Source organism: Esox lucius, chromosome 7 (genome assembly GCF_011004845.1).
Source record: "Esox lucius isolate fEsoLuc1 chromosome 7, fEsoLuc1.pri, whole genome shotgun sequence".
Lineage (NCBI taxonomy): Eukaryota > Metazoa > Chordata > Actinopteri > Esociformes > Esocidae > Esox > Esox lucius.
In genome coordinates this window covers 35,101,886-35,127,339 of record NC_047575.1, presented here as the reverse complement: position 1 = coordinate 35,127,339, position 25,454 = coordinate 35,101,886, and the positions used below count along the sequence as shown (strand labels likewise).

At 39.2% G+C, this 25,454-nt stretch overlaps 2 protein-coding genes across 4 annotated transcripts in view; one reads left to right on the top strand and one right to left on the bottom strand.

Moving 5' to 3' along the window:
* Positions 1-4,149: 4,149 nt before the first annotated feature.
* On the bottom strand, positions 4,150-11,754 carry ets2 (v-ets avian erythroblastosis virus E26 oncogene homolog 2). Its single transcript, XM_010870865.5, has 10 exons — positions 11,545-11,754; positions 10,954-11,020; positions 9,021-9,141; positions 8,501-8,620; positions 8,073-8,273; positions 7,805-7,879; positions 7,428-7,631; positions 6,978-7,247; positions 6,378-6,496; positions 4,150-6,194 (listed from the first exon to the last, which is right to left on the bottom strand). Exons 2-10 carry the CDS (start codon positions 11,011-11,013, stop codon positions 5,979-5,981), a joined length of 1,386 nt encoding a protein of 461 aa, XP_010869167.1. The 5' UTR covers positions 11,014-11,020; positions 11,545-11,754; the 3' UTR covers positions 4,150-5,978.
* Positions 11,755-20,681: 8,927 nt separating this feature from the next.
* Positions 20,682-25,454, top strand: part of erg (ETS transcription factor ERG) — a 74,032-nt gene continuing 69,259 nt past the window's right edge. For 2 of the 3 annotated variants that reach the window (XM_029120999.2, XM_029120997.2), the window contains exon 1: positions 20,683-20,765. The gene's annotated coding sequence lies outside the window, so the exon portion shown is untranslated. Of the gene's footprint in view, positions 20,766-25,454 lie in introns of all 3 variants that reach the window. The other variant, XM_020048487.3, reaches the window with a different exon arrangement.

Here is a 25,454-nt window from a genome sequence, read left to right as displayed (position 1 = left end):
TGCAGTGTACATTCTTGTCTACAATGAGAGAGGCGCTTGTTGGGTTCATTAGATCACACCTAATTGTGGTTTTGGGAAATCCAAGGTTGAGCAATAGAGGTTAATAAATACAGACAGAACTCCTTGTTCTTAAAGCGTTGACAGTAAACCCTGCCCATATATTTTATGTGCAAGCAGGCATATGATCAAACACACACGCAGCTCTGCACACACACACACACTTTATTTCAGAGGCTCTACTATGGTCAGTGTTGACACACATATGATCACACACACTATTGCTGAGGCAGATGTTGACAATGTTTGAGTCGTGTACTGGAAGGGACTTGGACGGGGGCACCCTTTAGGCGGTGCTAACAGAGCTGCAGGATGCTTGCTGTTCTCTATGTGTACTGGAAAACTGGTTGTGTACAGTTACCTGGGGGCTGTCTGGAGACATGTCATACTGTATGTTTAGATGTCTCTAAAGCATATAGGGACTTCTCACATAGATGTCTCTTAGGTGACATGGGGAAGACTTCAGTGTAGGTGGTCTCTCACACAGTTTTGGCTTTATTAATTCATTAATTAATTTAACTAGAGCTCCACCGGACGATTTCAAATGTTGATTAATGATCACAGGAACTGCATATAAATGTGAAGGAGTTAATTTTGGATAACCCGTAAGTAAAGTGTTCTATAATTGGTCGGATGCTCGATCCAGGTCCATGTGTGAATTATATAATGTTAAGATTTCTGGACTGGTCCAAGGCACCAAAACTACTGCTCATTATCTTACATAAACTGTTGATATATGGTACCATTTATTCTTACACAACCTGTCCACGACATATTACAATGGAGTGTGCAGTTGGTTGCTACCGACAAGCTTCTTAATATTTTGAGTAATTCAATGTTAATATCTCATTCAAATTAATTGGACAGCAAATTCACCATAGCAAAGCTGTGTGATAAACATACAGCATATGATCAACACAATCTAGAACAAATAAATTCTGCAGTATAATCGATTTGCCTTGTATTCGTCTGTTCATGAAATAATACCACCTTCCTAACAAAATCGTGATTGAAGGTACCATGATGATGGTAATACTTTTTAGAAGGCACAAAATACCCTTTTAAAAGCTTTTTTTATCATGCCCATCTAATGTTCTGTGCCTGGCTGTACTAATTAAAAGCAAACACAACATCAAGATATTTGGTGATAGAAACCTCACTGAAAGACATTTAATTATCAATGAAAGACAACTGCGACTACACCCAAATTGAGTTTGGGTGTTGTCTGAATCCTCTATGTTACACTTTGTAACAGATTTTTTGGGAAATGTAAAAAGAACATGAGTACATAAGTTTTTCTGGTTAGTATTTCAATGCACTTTCTGATGTAATAGAGTGTGTTTCTTAGTATGTAAATCCCTTTTCTGTGCTCCTTCTGGCCAGTTAAGTGTGAAAAAAATCTCACTGACCTAAAATTCTCTCAAACATGATGGTGCGCAAGAAGAAATGCCTCTTTCAGTATTTAAAAAAATTCAGTCGACTAGCCTTTGTGTGTACATGGTTTTAATATTTCAGACAAGTAATTAAACTGATAAAGTTTTGAAAAGAAGGATCATATCCTAAGCTATCCAACAATCTATATCACCTCCCTCCCGCAACAAGAAATCTCCTTATTTTATAAGAGCAATGAGGGTTTGAGCCTCTAGCAAATTAGCCAACATCTTAAAAAGCTTGTGCACATGTATGTAGGTGGTCCCAGGAGTTTTTGCTCAGGGTCATGCTAAGATTCATTGCACTTCCAAGCAGACATATGCAGGGCACCCAGAAATTAAAGTTTCCAGCTGGGTGTCAGATGGGGGGGGAGGAGAAAAGTAATAATGTCATCCTCACAGCAATGATTTGAGGGACTATTTGAGCATTTGCCCAGTAACTTGATAGGAGGGACCTGTCAAGAACGATGCAATCCAAGAATGTACAAAGACTGAGAAGACGCGTCCTGAGATGGTGGAGAGGTTCACAGTGTTGATAGATCTAGGAGGAGAAGAACATTTTGGTGAGCCTCTGTGAGGACAGTGGTCAAGGTTGAGTGGTCCTATGTAGAACCTTATCCCAACTTGATAGTCAGTCCTTGTACTTTGCCACTACAAGAAGAAAAACGGTTCTTCAGCATCCTTTGAACAGCTCAGCCCCACACAACGAGCCCTCGCTCTTCAACGTCCTGCAGATAACCTTTACCCTTTCACTAAAATCACTTTTTCTCCAGCATTCTATTGACTACCTTGCTTCTCCCCTTCCGGGCATTGCAGTGCCCCGTTGACCAGTTAGCTTAGCCCCCTCCTGCTCCCTTCACAGGAAATCTTTGTATCTAACTTTTTGAGGGTCTGTACCGACAGTCTCTTAACTTATACTGATGAGCCAAAACATTATGACCAGCCTGATATGCTGTTGGTCCTCTGCGTGCCGCCAAAACAGCGCCGACCCGCCAAGGCATGGATCCCTGAAGGTGTCCTGTGGTATCTGGCACCAAGACATTAGCGGCAGATCCTTTAAGTCCTGTAAGTCGTGAGGTGGAGCCGCTGTGGTTTGGACCAGCACATCCCACAGATGCTTGATCAGAGAATGTAGAGACCGGCGTAACACCTTGAAATCCTCTTCAGGTTCCTCAAACATTCCCAAACAATGTGTGCAGTGTGGCAGGGTGCCTTATTCTGCTGAAAGGGGCCATTGCCACCAAGGAATACCATTGTCACGAAGGGGTGTACCTGGTCTGCAACAATGTTTAGATAGTTGGCACGTGTCAAATCGACCCAGGGGTTTCCTAGCAGAACATTGCCCAGAGCATCACACTTCTACCACTGGCTTGTTGTCTTCCCACGGTGTATCTTGGTGCCACGCGTACACAGCTCTCCACGTGACGTAAAAGAAAACGGGACTCAACAGAACAGACAACCTTCTTCCACTGTCCCAGGTACGGTTCTTGATGCTTGCATGCCCATTGTGGGTCCGTCCAATGGTAGGTCCGTTCACATGCATCATTGAGCCTTGGGCGCCCAACACCCTGTTGCCTGTTTGTGGTTTGTCCCTCAGCCCACTGTGAGTAGGTACTCACCTCTGCTGACTGGGAGCATCCCACAGGCCTTGCCATTTTAGAGATGCCCCAACCCAGGCGTGGTCATTGTCAAAGTTGCTCAGGTCCTGCCCATTGGTTATGCATCAAACATGTTGACTACGAGACCTGATTGTCCACTTACCATCTAATCTACACAGACCTTGATATGTGCCCTTGTTAGGAGATGATCAGTGTTATTTGTTTCACCTGTGGTAATAATGTTTTTGCTTATCAGTGTATGTATCACCCAGGAAGTATGTATGGGTGTGATACAAATTACTGCAATTGTCTATAGTGCACAATTATTGAAGATATGATGTGTTTAACGTCTTTTGTAAGGTTATATATTGCTCACCTATTGTAAAAAACATACCTTAGCTATCAGATGCCAATGATAAGTTCTGAGCCAAAGTATGATATCATTTTTACATGAACCGTATCCCTTATATACATGACAAAGGGTGTGCAATTGCAAGAAATAAACATTAAAACTTCCTGCCCTACAAAATGATGAAATAGTTTTTGTATGGGTTGCTGTGAGAGTTTGTATCTTTGCAGACAAATAACAAAAAGCTGTTTGGACCTTTGCCACCAAGAACATTTGTTTGGCCAGATCTTCTCAAGCAGCATTTGAGACCGCCAGTCCTATAACTATCAGATAGTTATAGTCATAACACTATCCACTGATGAGAAATATATTCCATATTACATTATTCCTTTATCAAAGTACCTAGAGATATAAGTAGGATATTCTCAGATACAGTGACCAATGTGATAGTATGAATTGACAATGACTGTGGATCTACTTAAAAATAAAAATAAAATTATTTATTTAAAATAAAGAAAAAAGACAAAAGCTTGTACTTCGGCATTCTGACTAACTTTAAGATTGAGTGTTGGTGTGATCAATTGTTTTTGAGTGTGTTTTTGAGTAGATTCCCACATTTTGGTACCTAACTAATCATTCTTTAAAAACCTGGCCTCTATAATTACCTAGCACCCACTACAATGAGCTACCAAATGAAAATACAACAGACACAATATTACAAAAATAAAGCTTTTATGAAAGTCATTTAGCCACTTTTCATTTTAAAACCACAGAAATGCTGACAATGTCTTTGACGTCTCTACGATGAGTTCCACAGTCCTATGCCATGCCGATGCCATGCACATCTTGAGTTACAGCAAACAGTACAGCATGACACACCGTTAATTACATATTTAGAGCTTAGATGTAAATAGACCAATAATGTAAAATATTGTATGATATCCATGTCCTTTTCAATTTCAGTTCAAATATTCTATATTATTATTAACTTTTCCGCAAAATAATTCTTAAAAAGATCTTATGCATATATTTTATACAATATCGATTCATAGAAGAGGTCCACAATTGTTAAAGGAATGGAGTTTGGCAATAAAGCCCTTTTTGTAATTCCCAAAGCACAAACTAATTTTACTGATATTATTTATGTTTTTCCAGATTGAAGTATTTTAGGAGGTAGTTTCAATGAGAAAATCCTAACTCAATGACTGCATGTATATGGAAAAAGCTAACATGCTAACTGTTCCAGTCAACATCCAGTCTTTCTGTTAAGCTAGTTTTTGCTAGAATTTTATCACAAAACTTCCTTCACAGCTTTCTTCATACTGAATGCAGATACACAAAAACTATATCCAAGAGGTAATCAATTTCTTGGGAAGTAGATAACACTAAATACAAATCCTGAAATATCCGTTAATAAAGAGAACAGCACGGCACACTGCTGTGTTTGAGGAATAAGACTGTGCCAATGCCAAAATAATGCCATCTTTGTCTGTCTGTCATCAGTACCACCACTTGAAATAGGCTTGGTTATAGTTTTCAGTGAATACACAGTGAATATTCATTACATTTACAATTACAGTAGTAATGTGAAATATACTCAGACTTTGGTACATACTTTTTTAAAACATACAACAAAATCCAAATGTAGTTTAGAATAAACCATATACACCCACATGTTGCTTTGCAAGAAATTGAAACAAGCAAAAATGAATACACAAACCTCTTAAAAAATAAATAACGATAGCTGCTACACCATTACATTCAAATTCGAAAGCCGTGATCAAGTGAATTTCGGAAACTTGTCAAGCATGACAAATATATTCATATTTATAGAACAGTTATTTTTCCCCCGCTTTTCAGTAGAGGACAAATTCAGTAGCCACAGTGACTGGCATTCCAGTTGAGCTGCATGCTGGTCAGCAGAACAATGCATTAGAAAGTACGACAATAAAGGAAATGTTAGCTATTTCGTAAAATCAACAATACATTGTCCATCACATGGTGTATCAAACCTCATACTTAAGAGCTGCTACCTCAAAAGCTGTCTTGTTTGGTAACACCAAAATCATTCACAGAAAGCCAAAATGTCCATTGTTTAGACTCTGTTAACGACACACTTGCTGAGTATCAGGCTGGAATAAAGAGTATTTTGCACTGGTCTCCATTAACACCCGTGCAATCGACAGCTCGACACTTTGCAGATGTATACAGAGCTGGTCCATTGCAATTTGCACCGGACTACTTTCACTGAGAGGGAATGCTTTGATTTAAATGCTGGCACCCCTCTCACCCGAAGCTTGCACAACGATGCACACTGATGGCACAAGAGCCAAGACAGAAGACACCTCTCCAAATTAGAGATGCGTATGTGGTTTGCCCAACAGTGTAGTGACTCAGTGCACATCAATCAGTGCCACCTGTTTTAATTACCAGAAATGATCTTCAGATGGCCTGTGCTATGAGCAACCTTTGCTTGGTTGGGGTATTGAAGCCCCACTGGCTATATCGTCAACCCTTTCCCTTTGGTATAAAATGCGAGTTGTCTCAATCCTCTGTGTCTGGCTGGACCCCCAGCATGATGTGGAGCTCCTCGGCCGAGTAGCCCAGAAGGTTCTGCAGGTCACAAACGAAGCGGTAGACATAGCGTTTTCCTGATGTCTTGTGGATGATATTCTTGTCATAGTAGTATCTCAGGCCACGGCTCAGCTTCTCGTAGTTCATCTTGGGCTTGTTCTTTCTGCGGCCCCAGCGTCTAGCCACCTTAAGGAGGACAGAGAGGATGATAAACACCAATGGAGAACAAAACCATTTACCAAATCTTGATGTTCTGTAATAGTGTAAAGAATAGCTTAAAAAGCTTATAGAATGTTCTGATCCTGTAAATGATTGGTAATGATTGTAGTTTTCCGGTTACAGATAATAATAAATAGAAAAATACTATACCTCATCTGGGTCGGTGAGTTTGAACTCCCAGCCATCTCCTGTCCAGCTGATGATGGCCTGACAACTTTTATCAGTAAGTAGCTCCAGAAGGAACTGCCACAGCTGGATAGGACCACTTCCTGTTAGGAGGAAAAAAAGAGGCAGCAGAGTCAGAGACATGATCAAAACGCAGTCTGTGTATAGAGAATAATAAAAAATATATACAACATAATGCTTTTAAAGTGGAATTAACATTTCAGTAACCTGTGCAATAAGTTTGGTAAATGAATCAATGTGCACAAAACAAATTTTAATATTAAAGTCAAATTATTCAAAAAAAAATTATAATCCAACTAACAACTCATGCATGTTGTTCACTCTAACCAGGATGAGTACATCTTGTTCACTATTAATAGGATGTGAAAGTAAAACTGAGAAACTTTCATGTGTAATTTTGTATTTCCATTAAGATCTTTAAGATTTAAATGCCTAATGTTGAAGTTTTAATGTTTAGGTTAACATTATATATGTTTTTACATGTTTAATGGTTTAACAGTGTACTTTAGAACTGGTGTGGAAACTGGGAATGGCAGAGACTTGTCACCAAGTTCATGAACTCACCAGTGAAGCCCGCCAGAACAGCTGCAGGTATGACAGGCATTCCCATTTCCACAGGTTCGTTCCTCTTTTGGATGTAGTCCTTAAATGATAGGCCCTGTTTCCCCAAGTTTAGCGGGCTACTGTTGTACTCATCTTCAAAGCTGTCATGGGACGGTACCCTCTGGTTTTCTGCCAGGGAGGACTGGCTGCCCCAGGAGCGAAGCCTGGAATCTGGCCCCTCAAAGCTGTCCACACTCTCCAACGAACACAGACTATGGTCCCGGGATGGAACTGTGGATGCAGAAAATAGAGCTGGTTGGTTAAACTGAAACTGGAACTGAATTCTAACATCTGTTGGGAATTGCATTACATGTGTTCCCTTGTTTTTCTCTCAAATATTACATTAATCCAAAATGCTCCTAATGAACAGTGACTAATAGCTTTTAAACAACAGTGGGTTGGGCTACTCACAGGCACTGGAAAACTGCCCAGGGCCTGGGTTGCTCCTGGTGTAGCTGACATTGACTGTGCTCAGCTGGGGCTTTGAGAACATGGAGAACTCCTGATCTGGGGTCAGCTGGGCGGTCTTGTCTGGGGTCTCAAACAGCTCCCTCAGCAGACTTCCGCTGTGGTCAGGTTCCTGCACGGCACCCTGGGTCTCTTCCAGACTGAAGCCTGCAGAAAACAGAAAAAATGCCTACTTAGCTTATCTAATTAGTCCCACATCTCCATACAACTTAAGGCTTCTGAGGTGAAATTAAGCTTTAGTGAAACAGTTTTGTTTATCTGAAGGTTACTTGGATTCGAATGCCTCCAGTGGTTATTTGGTTTATCAAATTGCCACTCACCGACAGAATCCAACCAGCTAGTTACTGAGGGCACAACACTTCTCGTGCTTTTGGATTCTTCTTTCTCTTGACACTCTGGAGGAAAACATGGGATTTGATTTTATTGTACATCTTTAAGGTAAATGGTTCAGAAATTCTACAGTAAAACGAAACTCTTTCCACCCTATTATAAAAAAATATCAGATAGGTGTCAGAAAAATATTAATCCATTATTTCCCTGCTTCCAAATAAATGCCATATGACTTAACATTTCCACTGCCATTTGTACCTTTCATCATCTGGTCCAGGTGCTCCCAGAGGATATCACCAACAAAGTCTGGGGCCAAGTCAAGGAAGCTCTCCTTGCCCAGATCACAAAGCTCCTGACCATTCATCTCAAATTTAAAGAAGTAGATATTGGCCAGGCTAAACTCAGTGGCTGCCCAGTGGAGCCACTGCAAAACATGTTGCTTTGTCCACTTACGAGGATCTGTATAGGAGAGAAGGAAAAGCCATTATAAGTCTTAATAGTTTTGCAACTTCAATAACTTAAAGGTTGTTGAAAGTAGAGTACAATTAATTATACAATGTAATACCTCCACTTCACTAGCAAATCGTAGACTTAAAATTGGTATTTCAAATTAAACCCAACCCTGAATACTGAAAACAGAATACACTTTAATGAAAAGACATGAAAAGGTGTAGAGGACAACTCACTGTTGGAGATGCCACAGCTGTGTTGGACCTTGGAAAAGCCACTGAAGCTGTCCTTCAGGGCCTGACTCATCACTGCCTTACTGCATGGGGTCAACAGAGGAACAGAGCAAGGGACCATGTCTAGGGATAGGAGAAGAACAGTTTGTTCACTCTAAGGATCAATATTTTAGTCTGTGTTGATAGCATAATATATTTTTTATTTTTTATAAATCTAAATACCCAACTCCCATGCACCTGTATGACATTAAATAACATTTGGGTGATGTTTTGTTAACCACAAAATACATTAAACAAACATGACATTTTTTGTTCAATTATTCATTAAAACTGTTGGTAAGCCAGCAATCAGTTCATATTCACAATTACATTTGTGACATCATGTATGGCAAATATATTACATTTTGCGAAGTGTTCTGACCTTGGCTTGGCCTCACTAGTTGGTGTAGGTGTTATGAAACTCTGTGTAAAGTAAAGGGCATAGTATTTTGGCACTCATTGGTAGGGAGTGGTGATGCCTTACCGTATGAGACACAGTTGAGACCAGAGGGAACCTCCTGAAGAGACTGCTCATCGTCTGAAGGGAAGAAGTATCCCGAGAACAGAGACATTGGATCTTCAAATAGGTCAAACGCTGCCTGACGCTGAAAAGAGAAAACATACCGTATTTTGTATTTTTACCGGCAATGTTTTTTTTGTTTACATGCACACACAAACACACAAACACACACCACCTACTGTGTGTATACAAATCGTTCAGAAACAGTGTAGATATTTTTTATGTTGTAAATGACTACAGTAGCTGGAAACAGCAGATTTTCGGTGGAATATCTACAGAGGATCATTATCTGCCATAATCAGTCCTGTGTTCCAATGGCATGTTGTGTTTTCTGATCCAAGTTAATCATTTTAAAAGGCTAATTGATCATTAGAAAAGCCTTTTGCAGTTATGTTAGCACAGCTGAAAACGGTTGTGCTGATTAACAAAGCAATAAAACTGGCTTTCTTCAGACTAGTTTAGTATCTGGAACATCAGCAATTGTGGGTTTGATTACAGGCTCAAAATGTCCAGAAACAAATAACTTTCTTCTAAAACTTGTCAGTCTATTCTTGTTCTGAGAAATGAAGGCTATTCTATGCGAGAAATTGCCAAGAAACTGAAGATCTCGTACAACGATGTGTAGTACTCCCTTCACAAAACAGCACAAACTGTCTCAAACCAGACAAACACTGATGCTGAAGAACCTGAATTAGTCTAAAGAAGGAGAGTTTGATTGCATCTTTAATCAGCAAAACAGCTTTAAGCAGTGCTAACAATTGTAAAAGGGTTTTCTAATGATCAGTTAGCCTTTTAAAATGGTAAACTTGGATAAGCAAACACAACATGCCATTGGAACACAGGATTGATAGTTGCTGATTATGGGCCTCTGTACACCTATGTAGATATTCCACTGAAAATCTGCCATTTATACATATATATGGTGTCTATATGTACATACAGTATAATAGTATGTGTGTAACAACTGTATATGTAAATACCTCATTATGAAAATACCTCATTCACTTGAATCACATGCGAGATAAAGGCAAATGATAACAGAGCAGGCAGAAACATAAAACCAACACTGTATGCGGGCACTCCTTTTCAGTAGAACTAATCTGTCATAATTAGTCAAGCACATCAGGCCATTTTCATTCTCTGAGCCAGGCCTTGCCGTGAACTGCTGGGAGGGGACGTCCATATATGGCTTTCCTGTTCCGTAGCAGTGCTCAGAACTCCCCTTTAGGCAGCTGGCGGCAGTTAAACGCTGAGGGTTCATGAGCGTGGGCGGCTGCTTTGTGAGAAAAAAAATTCCCTCCTCCCCCCTCTTTCTGGCTCTCTGCCTTTTTCCTTTTTCTCGCTCCCCCTTTACAAATCAGGTTAGGCAGAGCAGGCGCTTCTTCACAATTCGATTATTGAAGATGGATCCCTTTTTAGATGAGCTCTCTGTTTGAATCTGCACTGTACCAATGGCAGTATTAGCCCCTTACAGATGCAGATAAAAATTATTATGACGTTATACAACCAGGCTTCTAGGTAAAGTAGCCTTCATGCGCCTGTAAAATCTAGCTAATACTGTATAGCATAATGACTCTTACTTAAATAGAGGCTTGTCACACTGGAGATGAAGAACACAACAAAATCCTTTCAATCCATAAAGAGTTTAATGGCTTCGTCCCAAGCAACCTTGCATTGCTAGCCTACATTTAAATGTAGTCTTGGCTGAAGTGTGCTCCAATTCCAGTTCAGCTTGATTTACTATGTATTAGGTTTGCAGACAATTTGTTCCAGCCTTGCATTGTTAGCTGTGATACAGTTGTCATGTGTCCTATACATTCCACTATGCATTCTCAGTATTGTATGCAAGTTTCCTACTTATCAACTGTATTGCTACCGCAGCCTTGTGAACTCTTACCTTAAGGCTGGAGCGGTAGCCAGAAGACTGGGGTGCCACTTGGTCCATGATTTCACACATCAGGAATCTACAGGTCATGTGCAGAGAAAAATCGAATGAGCAACTCGTCCATAATGACTCCACACTCACGTTTTCATATCTGCCAATGAGGTTGTATTAAAACAGGCAGACATTTTACACACAACATCAGTTTCACGACAATCCAAATTCCTGAGGAAAAAAAAGCGCATAATTCTCTCATTGGTCACAAGTTGAAAGTCTCCCCGAAATGACTCAGTGTCCTTCGTCATGGGGAGGGTGGTCCTTTGTATTAGAATTGCAGACTTACATTCAACCATTGAAATAGCCTACCGATGTATATTCAATCATTGATAAAGATTAATTCAACATAACTCAACATTTAAAAAAAAATTATCTCATTCATAGCCCAAAGGCACGGGATGGATTTTTTGTAATTATTCCACAAACGAAATATCTCAAATGACATTGAGAACAAACTATTAAAGAAAACATAACTGATTCAAACCGAGTCAAACGCCACAGTGAAAGTAAATCGATCAAATAGGGAGAGAAGTGAGATCAGGGACGTACCTGTTGAATTGATGGTCTGCTCCTCACAGCAGCAAAAATGTAAATTGTATTCGTAACCGATATTTAAAAAATATCCTATTCAATGTTCACAGCCCGCAGGCGTGTACAGACTCAGAATTGTAACTTTCTAGAAATGCTACGGTGACCAGTGTAAAATCAAAACATTCCACTGTCGTTCTTCATGTATGTGATGAATGTATCCAGTCAAAGAGGAAGTGCAGCACTTTCGGCTGTTTTCATAAGGCGCAGCATAGTTCATTCGGTGGGAGGAGCAAGAAATAGCCCGTGCCCATATTAGTTTTCGTCACTCGCAGTGGAAAAATGATCATAGTGGAACGTTTTAGATAAGCTTAACCACATATAAACATTGTAAAATATTGGAGTGAACGTGCCGAATGCTAGCACCTCTGACGCACTTACCCAAAAGTGTTCTTATTAACTTAACTGTGAATATAGCCCACTGAGGGTGTCAAATCTGTTACAAATCTGTTGCTCCCTTCAGGATATAAATCAATTAACCAACAACAATTTGTTTGTTGACGTGTGTATATTCACATTTTTACCAAAGTGAATATGATGCGCTTTGGCCTAGACCCCAAAATACAGGAGAACAAAAGTTCTGTAAGGATCATTTTGTGTTCGTTTAAGGGACATTTCACCAGTTGTGTGTCAGCGCATTGCCCATCATGTCTGAATGAGTGACTACCAACCCTTCCTAAATTATGCTGTGTAAATGACATTGACTGTTGGCGCATCCTCCCACTCACATACACCACAGCGGGGTACAATGCTTGTAAAAGAGAGAGATAAATGAAGTGTCACCTTCAATTCACACCTCAACCATCAGGCCAGATAGCACAAGTGAATCAGTGAATAAGATGTATCTGTAAGTGCCCTTCCCAAGACTTCCAGTCAATTGTTTGTCGAACTCTTCATGAGGTGTGCAATTATGTAAACCCAATTGTGTTTGGCTGCAAACAATTAAAATGAAACCCATGGGAAAGAAGTGCAACAGATGCCATGTTGAGGTTTATGGACTAAGCCAGCCAAACTGGTAAAAATTCAGTGTCAATGTTCAAGCTTGGTTGAGAAAGTTGTGTTTTGATCTGTAATCATGGACCTTGTAATATTCTGTATTCTTTTTTAATCATGTTGCGAGTCCGACATGGCACGGCCCATTTTCATTAGCATGAAGCACATTAGTTTGTGTTTAGTGAGGTGCATACAACCATTCTATGTGTGTTGACCTATTTGACCCACTTACTATGGAGGATAGGGTACATCTTTGCGATGTAGATACTTTACACCAACATTTCACGGACAATTGTAAAGAGACAGAATTTGGTGGCCCGAATGGTGAATTGGCAACTGGACTTATAACAGAGGCCATATTAAAACTGTTGTCATTAGCATTTTTTTCTTATTGTCATAAGGAGCTTTGTTGTTGTTGTGGCCTCCTTAAAAAACTATACTTACATAAATCAAGTTTCAAACTGCTGGCACATAGGCTAGGAAATAAATGTGGATCCACTAAAGATGTGGACCCCCAATGTTATTTAAATAGCCCAGAATGCCATGCTCAGGATGTTGACCCTAATATTTCACTGTATTTCTCTGGTCAGCAGCCCTGTATTGAAACAGCATGGAGTGGTTTGGTGACAATAATTAGTAATGTTACGTTATTTTAACATTGTTTAACCAATCTTGCCTGCTGAAACCACAGTTAGGTGGCATGGCAAGTTGCTTGGGTTTGCAAAATGTGATTTCGTTTTTTCATTGCACTCATTGCATCTCCTGTTGCTAAGCAACTCACAACCTTTCTTCTCTGTCTGTTTTTGTGATCAATGTGAACAGACAGAAAGATGGATGAGAGACAGAGAGAATGTGATGAGGCAGAAATAAGAGAAAAAGAGAGTGAGACATGGATAAGATAGAATCGAAAAGACTGAAATTGGGGGGAGAGAGATAAGAAAGATAGAGAGATGTGGAGATGTGAAAGAGAGAGATGGGGAGCTGGGAAAGAGAGAGAGAGATGGGGAGCTGGGAAAGAGAGAGAGAGATGGGGAGCTGGGAAAGGGAGAGAGAGAGAGATGGGGGAAAAGGGTAAAAGAACCAGTGATGGGTGTTGGCTGACTTCACAGGTCGCTGGGAAAAAAGTTTCTTCAGATACCTGGCTGCCAATCTACAATCTCCAGATCTGGAGCCTCTCTCTGATAGTGACTGTATCAAAACATAAGTTAGTCATCCCAGAAACAAAAAACAAATTCCCTTCTAAAAATTGGCCTGCTCAGTTTTGATGTTTGATGAGAGCAGAAAATAATGGTAGATAAAAGCTCCTCGAGACAAACCACCATCATGATTAACCCCATTGTGCAAAATTTTCAACAGCCCAACAAAGAACACCTCTCAAACGACTATTCAAGAAATAAGTTTCCCAGAGCCTATTCTACAAAAACGCAACCAACACATCACACCCAGAGTTTTTTCAGTGTATGTGTTTCTAACAACTTAATTTTCCCACAACCACCTCCCCCAATTGCTTTTGCATGACTCATCAACAATTCTTCTTTTCCTTTCTTGGAGTGTTCACAACAGCCTGTGCAACAGAAAAAAAACAACACTTTGTGGTGTACACACAGTGGTGAAATGAGCTCAGGCATCTGGAAGGACAGACCCCAGGCCAACTGTCAGACCCCCCTAGGAGAGAACCCACCGTGAGAAAGTTCCTCATAAAATAATCTCCCAGAGACGATCTGGTGCTTCGCTCAGAACAACATGCTCACTGTCAAAGAGCTTCTCAACAGACACCTGTTTGGTTTACAGAAAAACAAGGAGTTTGCATTTCATTTTTCACTCTGGAGTCTTTTAAAGTCTTGAGTGTATCATAGCTTTTCCATTCAGAGCTGCAGGTGTTGATGCCAATATACATTGTATAGTATTGAATCCACGTTTCATGAAGTTCTACCGTGCCATGTCACACTTAAGAGGCCGTCTAATTACAATAATGGGTCCTGGAAGGGATGATGCCGCTGGGTCCCTTGGAAACCATTTGTGTTTCACATCTGGTCACTTAGCAGGTGGGAATCAAATGTTCTTCTTCACACTGAATATCTCCACTGTCGAGCATTAGGCGTGTTATTTTCTAGATCCACTGGTCCAAAGGAGCACAGAGACTCACTAGAGCTCAATTTGGGTCAATATGTGGAATAAAGTCTAATGGGTAGAGTAAAAAATACATTGGGAACTTTACACTGAATCAACCTGCTCATTTGTCCATATCTTTTGTTGTTATTGACATCACACTGTGATTGAGGCATTTCCACCTTTCCACTCGGTGAACAGTTCTGTAAATACAAGGAGCCATTGTTTTGTTTGGCTGAATTTTATTTGCTTGGTTGTACCTCCCCCTGCTGGCGAAATGTAATGCATACACTGGGTTTGCAAACAAAAGCCAAAAACCTGAAATGCAGTCAGGTTCTTAGTCCAATAACTCATTTTATGGATGAAATGTACACACTGGTTCATATATTAATTCTCTAATATATTTTTCAATAATATCTTGATAATTTTCTGAACAAACACTACAGAATTCTTCAATAAGAAAAATACCATCATGTATAAGAAATTAAACTTTCTTTTGAGAGTCCCAATTTCCTTCTGTTGAGTTTGTTTAGATAGTAATACTATCCAAAACATTAAATAAACTGTTGATAAGCAACTGCTTTCTAAGATTAGTTTTAGGTTTAGATTATGTAGGTTTAGGTTAAGCGTTAAGGCTAGTGTAAGGATAAAAGTTAAGGTTACGGTTAGGGGTAGGTTTAGTAAATAGTTAATTAAAATGTTTCTGATAGTCAGTAGATAATCTGTAAAGCAGCTACAGAAAAACACTTTTGGGACTCTCAAAATAAAGTTTTACAACTATACTTATCCAGAGGCTTGTATAATTTGACATACGGGAGATTACGTTCCACATTTCAAATGTATCCAGGGATAAGCATTAGAAAACAATGCAGTACATCCACTCAGCAGAAGCTGTTGTTTTTAAATTGTCAATGACAATGGCCGCACAATTCATCCCAAAATGAATGATGCATGTTAAAACCCCTGCTCAGAGACATGCCAAAACATTTTCTATGCACAATAACAGCTCATTCAGAGAGCCAGTCTTCCCCACCCAGTTTTGTGTGTTGAGAAGGGAAAAAAAGCAACCCAAAAAAATTATCTGACCATTTTTCATGTGTAATTAGGCAGTGAAATGTGATCCCTTGCTGCAGAGGGAGAGAGCGGCAACCCCAAGCTCAAAACTAGGGTCAATGGCTTCCAGATTTCAATCCCAACCTCCACTGTCTAGACTCGACGTTGCTCTTTTTTTCTCCTCCCTCCCCCACTTCTCCCCTCCTCCCCCTCTTCTCCCCTCCTCTCCCTCTCTCTCCATCTCTGTAGAAAACACAAAACACCACGAAGCTGGGAAATTCGGCACTCTACACCCTCCACCTCGTTTCTTTCTCTTACTACCTTCCTCAATCTAAGACACGTTTGTGGCGGCCCAGATGTGGCGGTGCTGTCACTCTCTTGTACCTCTTCACTCACCACACTAGCACAGGCAACAGTGATGTAGCCTGGGGTCACGCTCGGTCATACAGGTCTCCATCCCCTCTACAAGGGACAGTCAATCCCAGGTTCCCATCACTCAAAACTCAGCACCGGACCATTAGGTTAGAATCTCAAAGTAAATGCAGATGACAAAGCTACTGAAAAACTACAGGAAATGCAAACAATTCATAAACACTTAGGCTTGGCACATTTGAACGTTTCCTAATTATAAGACAAGGGTTAACATTCCATTGTTATTCCAGATGTTCTATGTGGGAATGAGGCAAATCTGGTGATAAATGATAATAGATCAACTGTTCTTTTTCTTCATTCAACAAATGATTTGATTGTTTTCATTCAACCCAAAAAAGGGTTAATTCAGGCTCCTGCTGGTAAATCCATGACGCCTTTGGAAACGGGTCATCATGGCTGAAGCGTAGAAGTTACACATCATAGTAAGCTCGCTACCCTAAGTAACATTTCTATGCGGGTACAGGAAACAGTTTTTTTTTTTTGACTACCCATGTTCATTCATACCATCTGGTAGTTGTCAATCCTGCACAAATGTACTTTGTGTGCCTCAAGCTACCTAAAGGATTTCAATTCCCTTCAATATTTATTTTGTTTATTCAGGGAAGAATCTCCTTTATGTCTGTGTTCTTTGTGTACATATGGTTTGATGTTTGTTTCCATGATATGACTAAAGTGGTACGTCCTCTGCTTGGCTGTCTGTTTGTCACAGGAAAGTAAATCTGGCTCAGTCTGCCAATATTCTGTGTACTGACTTACTAGGACAGTAGAAGGGTTGTTCCATGAAATGAGTACCTTTAGTTTGCCCTTTGATACTTTAAGTAGAAATTGTACTATATTTTAAAAGCCTGTCAGATTTCAGAAAGTACCTTCCTTGACAAGGTTTCTCTCCATGTTTTTTCAACATCTAGAAAGATTTTATCATAATTAACCCATGCAACGAATACAATATGTGTAGACAATATACACAGTATGAAGAAAGTGTAGTAGAAGAATCAGTGGGAAGTGGCAATAAATACATTCACTGGATAAATAACCACACTATATATACAGTTCTGGAAAAAATTAAGAGACCACTGCGAAATTATCAGTTTCTCTGTTTTTACTATTCATAGGCATGTGTTTAAGTAAAATGAACAGTTTTGTTTTATTTTATAAACTACTGAAAATATTACTCCCAAATAACAAATTTGTGAACCAAACCATCAGAACTAGACCACAGAGCAATGGAAGAAGGTGGCCTGGTTTGAGGAATCAGGTTTCCTTTTACAGCATGTGGATGGCCGGGTGTGTGCGCGTTGCTTACCTGGAGAACACATGGCACCGTGATGCACTATGGGAAGGAGGCAAGTTGGCAGAGGCAGGGTGATGCTTTGGGCAATGTTCAGCTGGGAAAACTTGGGTCCTTCCATTCATGGGCATGTTGCTTTGACACGTACCACCTACCTAAGCATTGGTGCAGACCATGTGCAACGGTATTCATGGCAACGGTATTCCCTGATGGCATTGGCCTCTTTCCACAGTATAATGCCCCCTGCCACAAAGCAAAAATGGGTCAGGAGTGGTTTGAGGAACACAACAAAAAGTTGGCCTCCAAATTCCCCAGGTCTCAATCCAATCAAGCATTTGTGGGATCTGCTGGAGGCCCCACCTCGCAACTTACAGGACTTAAAGGATCTGCTGCTAACGTCTTGGTGCCAGATACCACAACACACCCTCAGAGGTCTAGTGGAGTCCATGCATTGACGGGTAAGGGCTGTTTTGGTGGCAAAAGAGGGACCTGCACAATATCAGGCAGGTGGTCATGATGTTATGACTGATCGGTGTATATTGTTAATATGAGCAATATGGACATTTGGAAACGTTAGTTCTGGACCCAGAGAAAACCTTCCTGTCACTTCACATTATAACCTGAAGCACGGGCAGTTCCCTTGATGGTGGGTTGGAATAACTTCACCAGACTTACGGTCACGGATGGAGCAGTTAGCGTACCAGCCGGCAATGCTGTTGTGCCATCCTAACCACATACTTCACACTGTTCGCCTGGAGGGAGCAGTCTGGGTCCTCGGCTAAGTCTTTTGCTCCCTCCACTGTGACCAAGTCAATTCGGATGGAATTCTGCTCACCCTCTCTTCGTCTTAATGTCCATGGTCAGCTGTTTTGTTTTGTTGACACTGAGGGAGAGGTTATTTTCCTGGCACCCCGTTCACCAGGATTCTGGCCTCCTCCCTTCTTGTTGACTCATTGTTGTTGGTGATCTGGCCGACGACTGTTGTGTAACACGTGAACTTGGTTGAGTTAGTGTCACACGTGACTATGCAGTTGTTAGTGAACAGGGAACACGGGGGGGGGGGGGCTTCCACAAACATTCATTAGTGATTCATTTATATGGTTCCATGTTTCATTGTAATGTCAAGCCTGTTTCTTTTAAAATATATTGTCTATCTAATAGAGAAATTATAGTTTGAAAGGAGGTGAATTGTCTGTTGTTTTGTGGTGCAAAACTGGGGAGGGGGGGGGGTTGTATGTTGACCCTGTTACCGGTGGATCAACCAGTGTTGTGGGAGAATGCAGCTTCCATAAAACAGGCCCTTGCTTTTGCACACAACAAGGTTCCATCCCCACTTTTACAACAGGATTTATAGTTGATAAAATTGTAAACCTGTTACAATCCACCCTTTTACTTTATTTGGCACCTAAAATGCCCATACTAAAGTAAAATATTTGAGATGTAAAAATATTTTTTTATGAAGTTGAAGAAGTGTTTTTTTTAATATCAGAATGTATGTTTGTTAATATGTTATAATACACTTTTATAACACAGCAGTACCAGCAGCTTTTCACTGAAATTCTACACAGCCGTTTTTCATTAAGGACACCTAACATAGATGCTTTGCAAGCCTGCGGCAAATGTAAGTAAAACGCCTTTTAATATGTGGTACTTGATTTACCTTGCAGAGCACAATGGAACCAATAGAATTGTCTCAAAAGTGCTAACTGCTCCTCTGAAAACCTTGCAAGCTAAACAAGCTTAACCAAGTACACCACAAGTGATTAACACTTATACACTTCATTTAACAAATATGAATTCATGTTCTAAGATCAGATCACAATATATTACGAAATGTACTATCAAACATAGCAGGACATTAGTGGTGTGGTTATGTGAGTTCTTTAGCTCACCATTACAATACTCTGGTAAAATAGAGCATCTTAGAAAATGAACAATTGCCATAGGGGTTTTTGGCACAAGCAATAACCGCCCTCTGTGTTATAGAGGGCTGGGATCAGAATGATTGAGGGTGTTCAAACAGAGGTCGGGCTTGGGGAAGAGGGGGAGGATGGAGAAGCAGGAGGAGGGGACCCTTCGTGACCATGCGTCTCCCCTTATCCAGACCTGGGGGTTCATGTGTGTGTGTGTGTGTGTGTGTGTGTGTGCTTCTTTCATATTATACTTTTTTCTTCCTCCTCCTCTCTACTTTTTGGCCGACTGAAGGAATGTCTGGGTGCTGAGGGATTGAGCCTTCACTCATGGTGCAGCATTCTGAAATGAGAGAGGGGAAAAAAAGAGGGAAAGTTAGAGACTAGACCACAGAAATGTAAACATGTCTGGAGCTAAAATAACTTCGCTTTCATTGAAAACACCCCTCCGTCACAAGCAGACTTCTGTGTGCTGCACCCTGTCCAAAACTGTCACCAAAGGCCAGTTTGTTCTGCACAATGGCATTGTTTTGGGAACACAAACACAAATTATTTTGCTTTTGAAACCTTAAACTTTGAGAACAGAGCACTGAAGTAGATATGATTGAAATAATAATTACTAAAAGTTGACTCTTATAGCATTTTTGATTATTTACATACTGTAAGTTTGTCAATGTTTGATAAATAATTTTTTGTATTATTGATTCTGAATTTGGCAATGGAAAAAGTGTGGGAAACTTTTTAAGCCTGGAAAGTTGGCAATTTAAGACAATTATGTTATCATTAAACTCAATTAGATCTTTCCAGAAACTGGTTAAGCACAAACCAATCTTTGTCTTCTTGCACCAGTAAATAACATCGGCCTCGACTGGCATCCTTGAAGTTTCTTAAGAGGTTCTTTGTAACCTTGGTGTCACACCCTATACCTGACAATACACCCAATTCTTCTTCCACCTCTTGAACCATAGAGGTTTTATTGAATGACAAAGTTGTTTAAATAAATACTATTATACTACAGCTTCACATGCCATGTAAGCTTTATGCGTACTACAAATAAAGTATATATTTATGCATACAACAAATGCATCCTTAACTTTAAATAATGGTGAATAATAATCAGACTTCTAAATAACATTCAGATATCATAGAAATTGTATCGAAAACGATTTGCGCGCTACCGCTCTGCGTGCCCCCACCCCCCCGCCCCATCCTCTCGTGCGCAGTGGTGTTGTGCCTGCCTCCTCCGCTTCTCCGATATAGTGTATGCCGTTGAGCCAGATTGAAGAGTAGTTCATTGAAACAACAAGAAAACATAATCCCCTCATTTAATTTTTTTTATTCAGTGTGGCACCTTCTGTTTTTGTCAGAAACAACGATTCAAAGTTTCACGACCAAACGTAAGTCATTGCTTTACTTCTCTTAACCTTTAGTAAAATATGTATCGAGTTGTCCCGCTCTTTACCTGGAGCTGTAATCTAGCTATTTTATCTCAGTAAGTACATAATAATGTTTGCTCATACCTCTTATCTTTATTAAAAAGTTTTAGTGAACTTGAGGAATGGATGGAATTGAGCATGCTCAATGATGATGATACATGCTTGATGCTCCTATGGTCGGTGAGACTGTTGACAGTTGACAGGTCGAATCGTCAGGTCGTACCCTGATGGGAAAGCAAAAAATTACAATTATTGTATGTAATACTTTTTACATTTTGTTTTTAAAATTTTCATTTCATTTTAGGGAAAGTTAAGTTAAAAACTTCTGAAACATTTTTAAGAACAAAGACAACACACTAAAAAAGTTATCCATGTATCCAGTGTGTAGCCTGCAAGTAGAAGTGGGAAGTTAAAATATGAGCCCCAAATGAATATTCAAAAGGCTATTCAACCAGCCATTAAAAGGGGTAATTTCGAGGACCCCCTAAGAATCCATTTTGAAGCTTTGGTTTTTAGAGTTTATCCAAGATGGCTAGATCCATAGCACATTAAACACCAACATAAAGTATCATATGTATATGTGATTTAACCTGCTATTCTCCTAGTTGATGTCATTATTGATTAAATACTTACTGAAAAGAATAAATTTAAAGTAAGAGGGGGTTAGTGGTGTGTGAGTGTAAGATTACATCGCTAGGATATATAAAACTAATTTAAAGAATCTGACAGTTACATCTTGAATTATTAACACGTTCTATATTGACGTTGTCTTAAACAGATTATTAATGCAATGATTAGTAGCTCATCAAATGATCAAGCAGACTGCAACTAAAACAGAAATGACCAACCAACCAATGTGTTACATTTGTTTAAGAATGTGAATGATTGTTCACCACCAATCTCTTGTGAACCTTCTACATCAACATAAACTATATTGTTGATTTGTCATGCAAAACCGATATGCACTGAGATAATGAGCAAAATTGCATTTGGTGCTTTGAAAAAAAAATCACAATTTTGCTAATCTTAGCATCTAATTTTGGGATTTAGAGGGGTGAAGTGCTTTTTACTGGTTTCAAAGTTTTCTCTTATTCCACATTCATAATGCTCAGAGGGATTGGGGAAACGACTTGTTTACTTCAGAGGAACAACTTGGATTATTCATGTGCTATGAGATCAGAAGAAACACAAGAATGTCAAGGTGGAGATCTTAGCTAGCTAGCTTCACTTGCTCGCTGGTCCTACGGAAATACGTACATGTTGCATTAGCTAATGTTTGCCATCTTCTGTTATTCTGCACGGGACATGATCAGTAGTATGTGGTGACATGATCACAAACATATTCTCATATTTGTTCATATTCATATTTGTTGCTGTTCTATGAAAAATTAGATAATTAAATTATGTTTGTTGCAATTATGTATGTTGGAAAGATGGAATCATATATCATACCAAAGTTTTCTAGTTGTCACGTCAGGACGTCACAGTAGTTGAGAGCTGGAGGGGTTTTCATGTGTATCTTTCCCATATGAATGTTGTAATTACAAGTTACTGGCATGATGTGAACTTGTGACAGACGTAATCAAGTATCTGATGAACCAAGACCTAAGTTTATAGTTCTGGATTAACCATAATTAGTTCATCACTGACTGATCTCACAGCTGTATTCATGTTGTTCTTCCTATTTTGTCTGCGTTTACAGCTGTAGATCTTATCTAATTTACTGTTATAACAAAGTACAACACCAAATCTAGGTTTTACCTCAAACATTGCAGAAAACTATATTTACCATTACCATTAAAAGTTGGAAATGTTTGAGTGGGTTTTTTCAGCAGCATTGAATGCCTTATGAATAATTTTGCCTGATGTTTTTAATGTTCATTCAACATTAACCATTACACATTATGACAATATAAGCTGCTTTATACTAATTAAAAAAAAATTCTGAAAATGATGAATTACCCAAGAATGAAAACAGAGCAACAAGTTTGAGCAACATTTAGATCAGCGATGGGTCAAACCTCGACATACATGCAACTTATTTTTTCATCAAAACTCAGTCCTTTCGTGCCAATGTCAGCACTGCACTGAAGTCTGGACTGGTTGTGAAAACTGGTTAATATTTTTGATGCACCCTCAAACGTAGAGCATTACCGGATGCCCAATGAGTTCCCATTGCGTTTGGTTCATTATATTTGAGGAATCCATTTAGATTTAAGCCTGCATTGCCTTTCACATGGCCAACAAAATGGATGAATACAATGCATTATGAAAATGTGTTTTGTATGCACATTAGAAAAAGATCAGTGCAGAAACGCTCTCCAAAACCGCAGAAGTAGTGAACACGAGGCCACATATAAAAACAGGTGAACATCCCCTTTATAGGATAGGTAGTGTGCTGGCTTTTTATCCTCTATTAGTGTAAATCAGTTTTGAACTAAATATTAAAGAATGTGTAGAATTGACTATGTATAGTCAAAAGTAATTTTCCACAAATTTCAGGAGGTAAATAGCTCAGTTGACAGGGACCATCTTTATATAATATGACTTAATTCCCCTTGAAGCAAAATAACTTTTTTTTGCTTTGAGTTTGTGAGGGCGTCAATCAGAGATGGGAGCTAGTTTGATGTGGGGGGTCTGGGAGCATGCCCTTTAAGGAATATTTTTTCACCTTTCTAGGTAGTATTGAGAAAAGAATATACATAAATCTTAATGTACAAAATGGACAATGGTACAATAATAAGGCAGCCTTGCATAGGAGCACTTTGGTAAATTGAAGTCTTCAGACTATGGTCAAGTATACTATATTGAATACCATTGTAGCTTTTGATTTAGATATACTCAATTAACACATCATCATGTCACAAAAGGCATTATCTTAAATTGAATGCATTGCGGGTCATAATCTCAAAAGTTACAAACACCTCATACAGCATCTTCTCAGACCAAGATGCATCTCTTAAAAGTACAGTATTTGCTATGTATTGGTATGCTTTTAGTGTCATCAGTGGCCTCTGAAACATAAAATCGCTGTCCACTCACCTGATACCACACTGGTCTGCTAAACAAGCATATGTTATTTACTGCTACACAAGCATGTTATCCATGAAAGTACACGACTTGACATATTGTGTTTGTTTCTCTAAGGTGTAGTAATTATGTAAGGTAAAATATACTTCCAGACAATATGTATAATGACAGTGTTATGAATATGTTATGGCAGGTTTTGACAAGTCATGTCAGCTGTTATGACACACTTATGCCAGCTAACAGTTCCAACTGATCAGTGTGCCACACCAGGTATTTCATCATGTCCATCTTGCTGTCTAGATCAGATATTGAATTTATCCACTTGTTATTTAACCTTGTTTGACCATGTTATAACATGTTATCATGCTATGCTTAAAGTGTTAAACAGTCACATTAACATTCACTATCAGTTCACACAGTGAGAATGCCTACTCAGCATTTGTTGACTATCTGGTTAGATACAACTTTGCAAAGCTGAAAATACCTATCGTTTATCAAGTAGCTACTATCCAAGAGAAACGTTCACATTGTTGTTCTAACAATATATACAGTACTGTGCAAAAGACTTAGGCACCTGTAAGTCGAACTAAAGTCATTTATTTGGATAGTAAGTGTTTATTTGTAATACATATATACAGCTCTGGAAAAAATTAAGAGACCACTGCACCTTTTTCTTTCCTTTCCAAAAAAGTCGAAAAGGAAGGTTTTGAGTGAGGAACAGAAGGGTTAAAATTAAGAAACCACTGCAAATTGAATGCTTCTGTTCCTCACTCAAAACTTGTTTGGAAAGGAAAAGGTGCAGTGGACTCTTAATTCTTTCCGCAGCTGTATATTATATTAATGTATTTATATTTATATCATATCTATATATTTATTTTAATTAAAACACCTACTATCCAAATAAATGTCTGTAGTTCGACTTAGGTGCCTAAGTCGTTTGCACAGTACTGTACAGTGGATATAAAAAGTCTACACACAGACATATGTCAACATTATAAAACTTCTATTTTTCCAAATAATAGATCTGAAGCTCATGGAAGCATGAAATACTTCAAATTACATCACACAGTTGCGGCAGTAGTTAGGATGTCATAAACAGCAGTGCATGTTGTATCACAATGTATGTTTTATACCTGCATTTACAACAGTTGAATGTCAGTCATGTTAAGCAGCTAATATTATCATTGATATCATGTCACATCTCTGGAGTGCAGCAGAGGTTTTACAATTTAAACTTTTTAACTAAAGTGCAGGGCCTAATGGGAAGGCCTCCTTTTCCTCCTCACAAATAACATCAAATATTCCCCAGAATATGTAACAGCTGTAATCCCTTAGTATTGAAGGCAGTTTTACAGGAGTGAATTATAAAAAGGATCTGTTTTTTTCATAAATATAATATAAACGTAGATCCAATCTGTTTTTCCAGGCCAGAATGGAGAAAGTGCTTTCATTGTTGATTTCCTATAAAGAGAATTTACGAGTTAGAGTTCAAGTTCAGTGGTCACTTTAGGGATGGTGCAGCATCATTTTCATCTGCAGCTTGAAATTGAGCTAGGTTTGGTCCTACAAAATCCTTGACAAAACTATTGCTAACACCATTGTCAAACAGGTGTAGTGGTT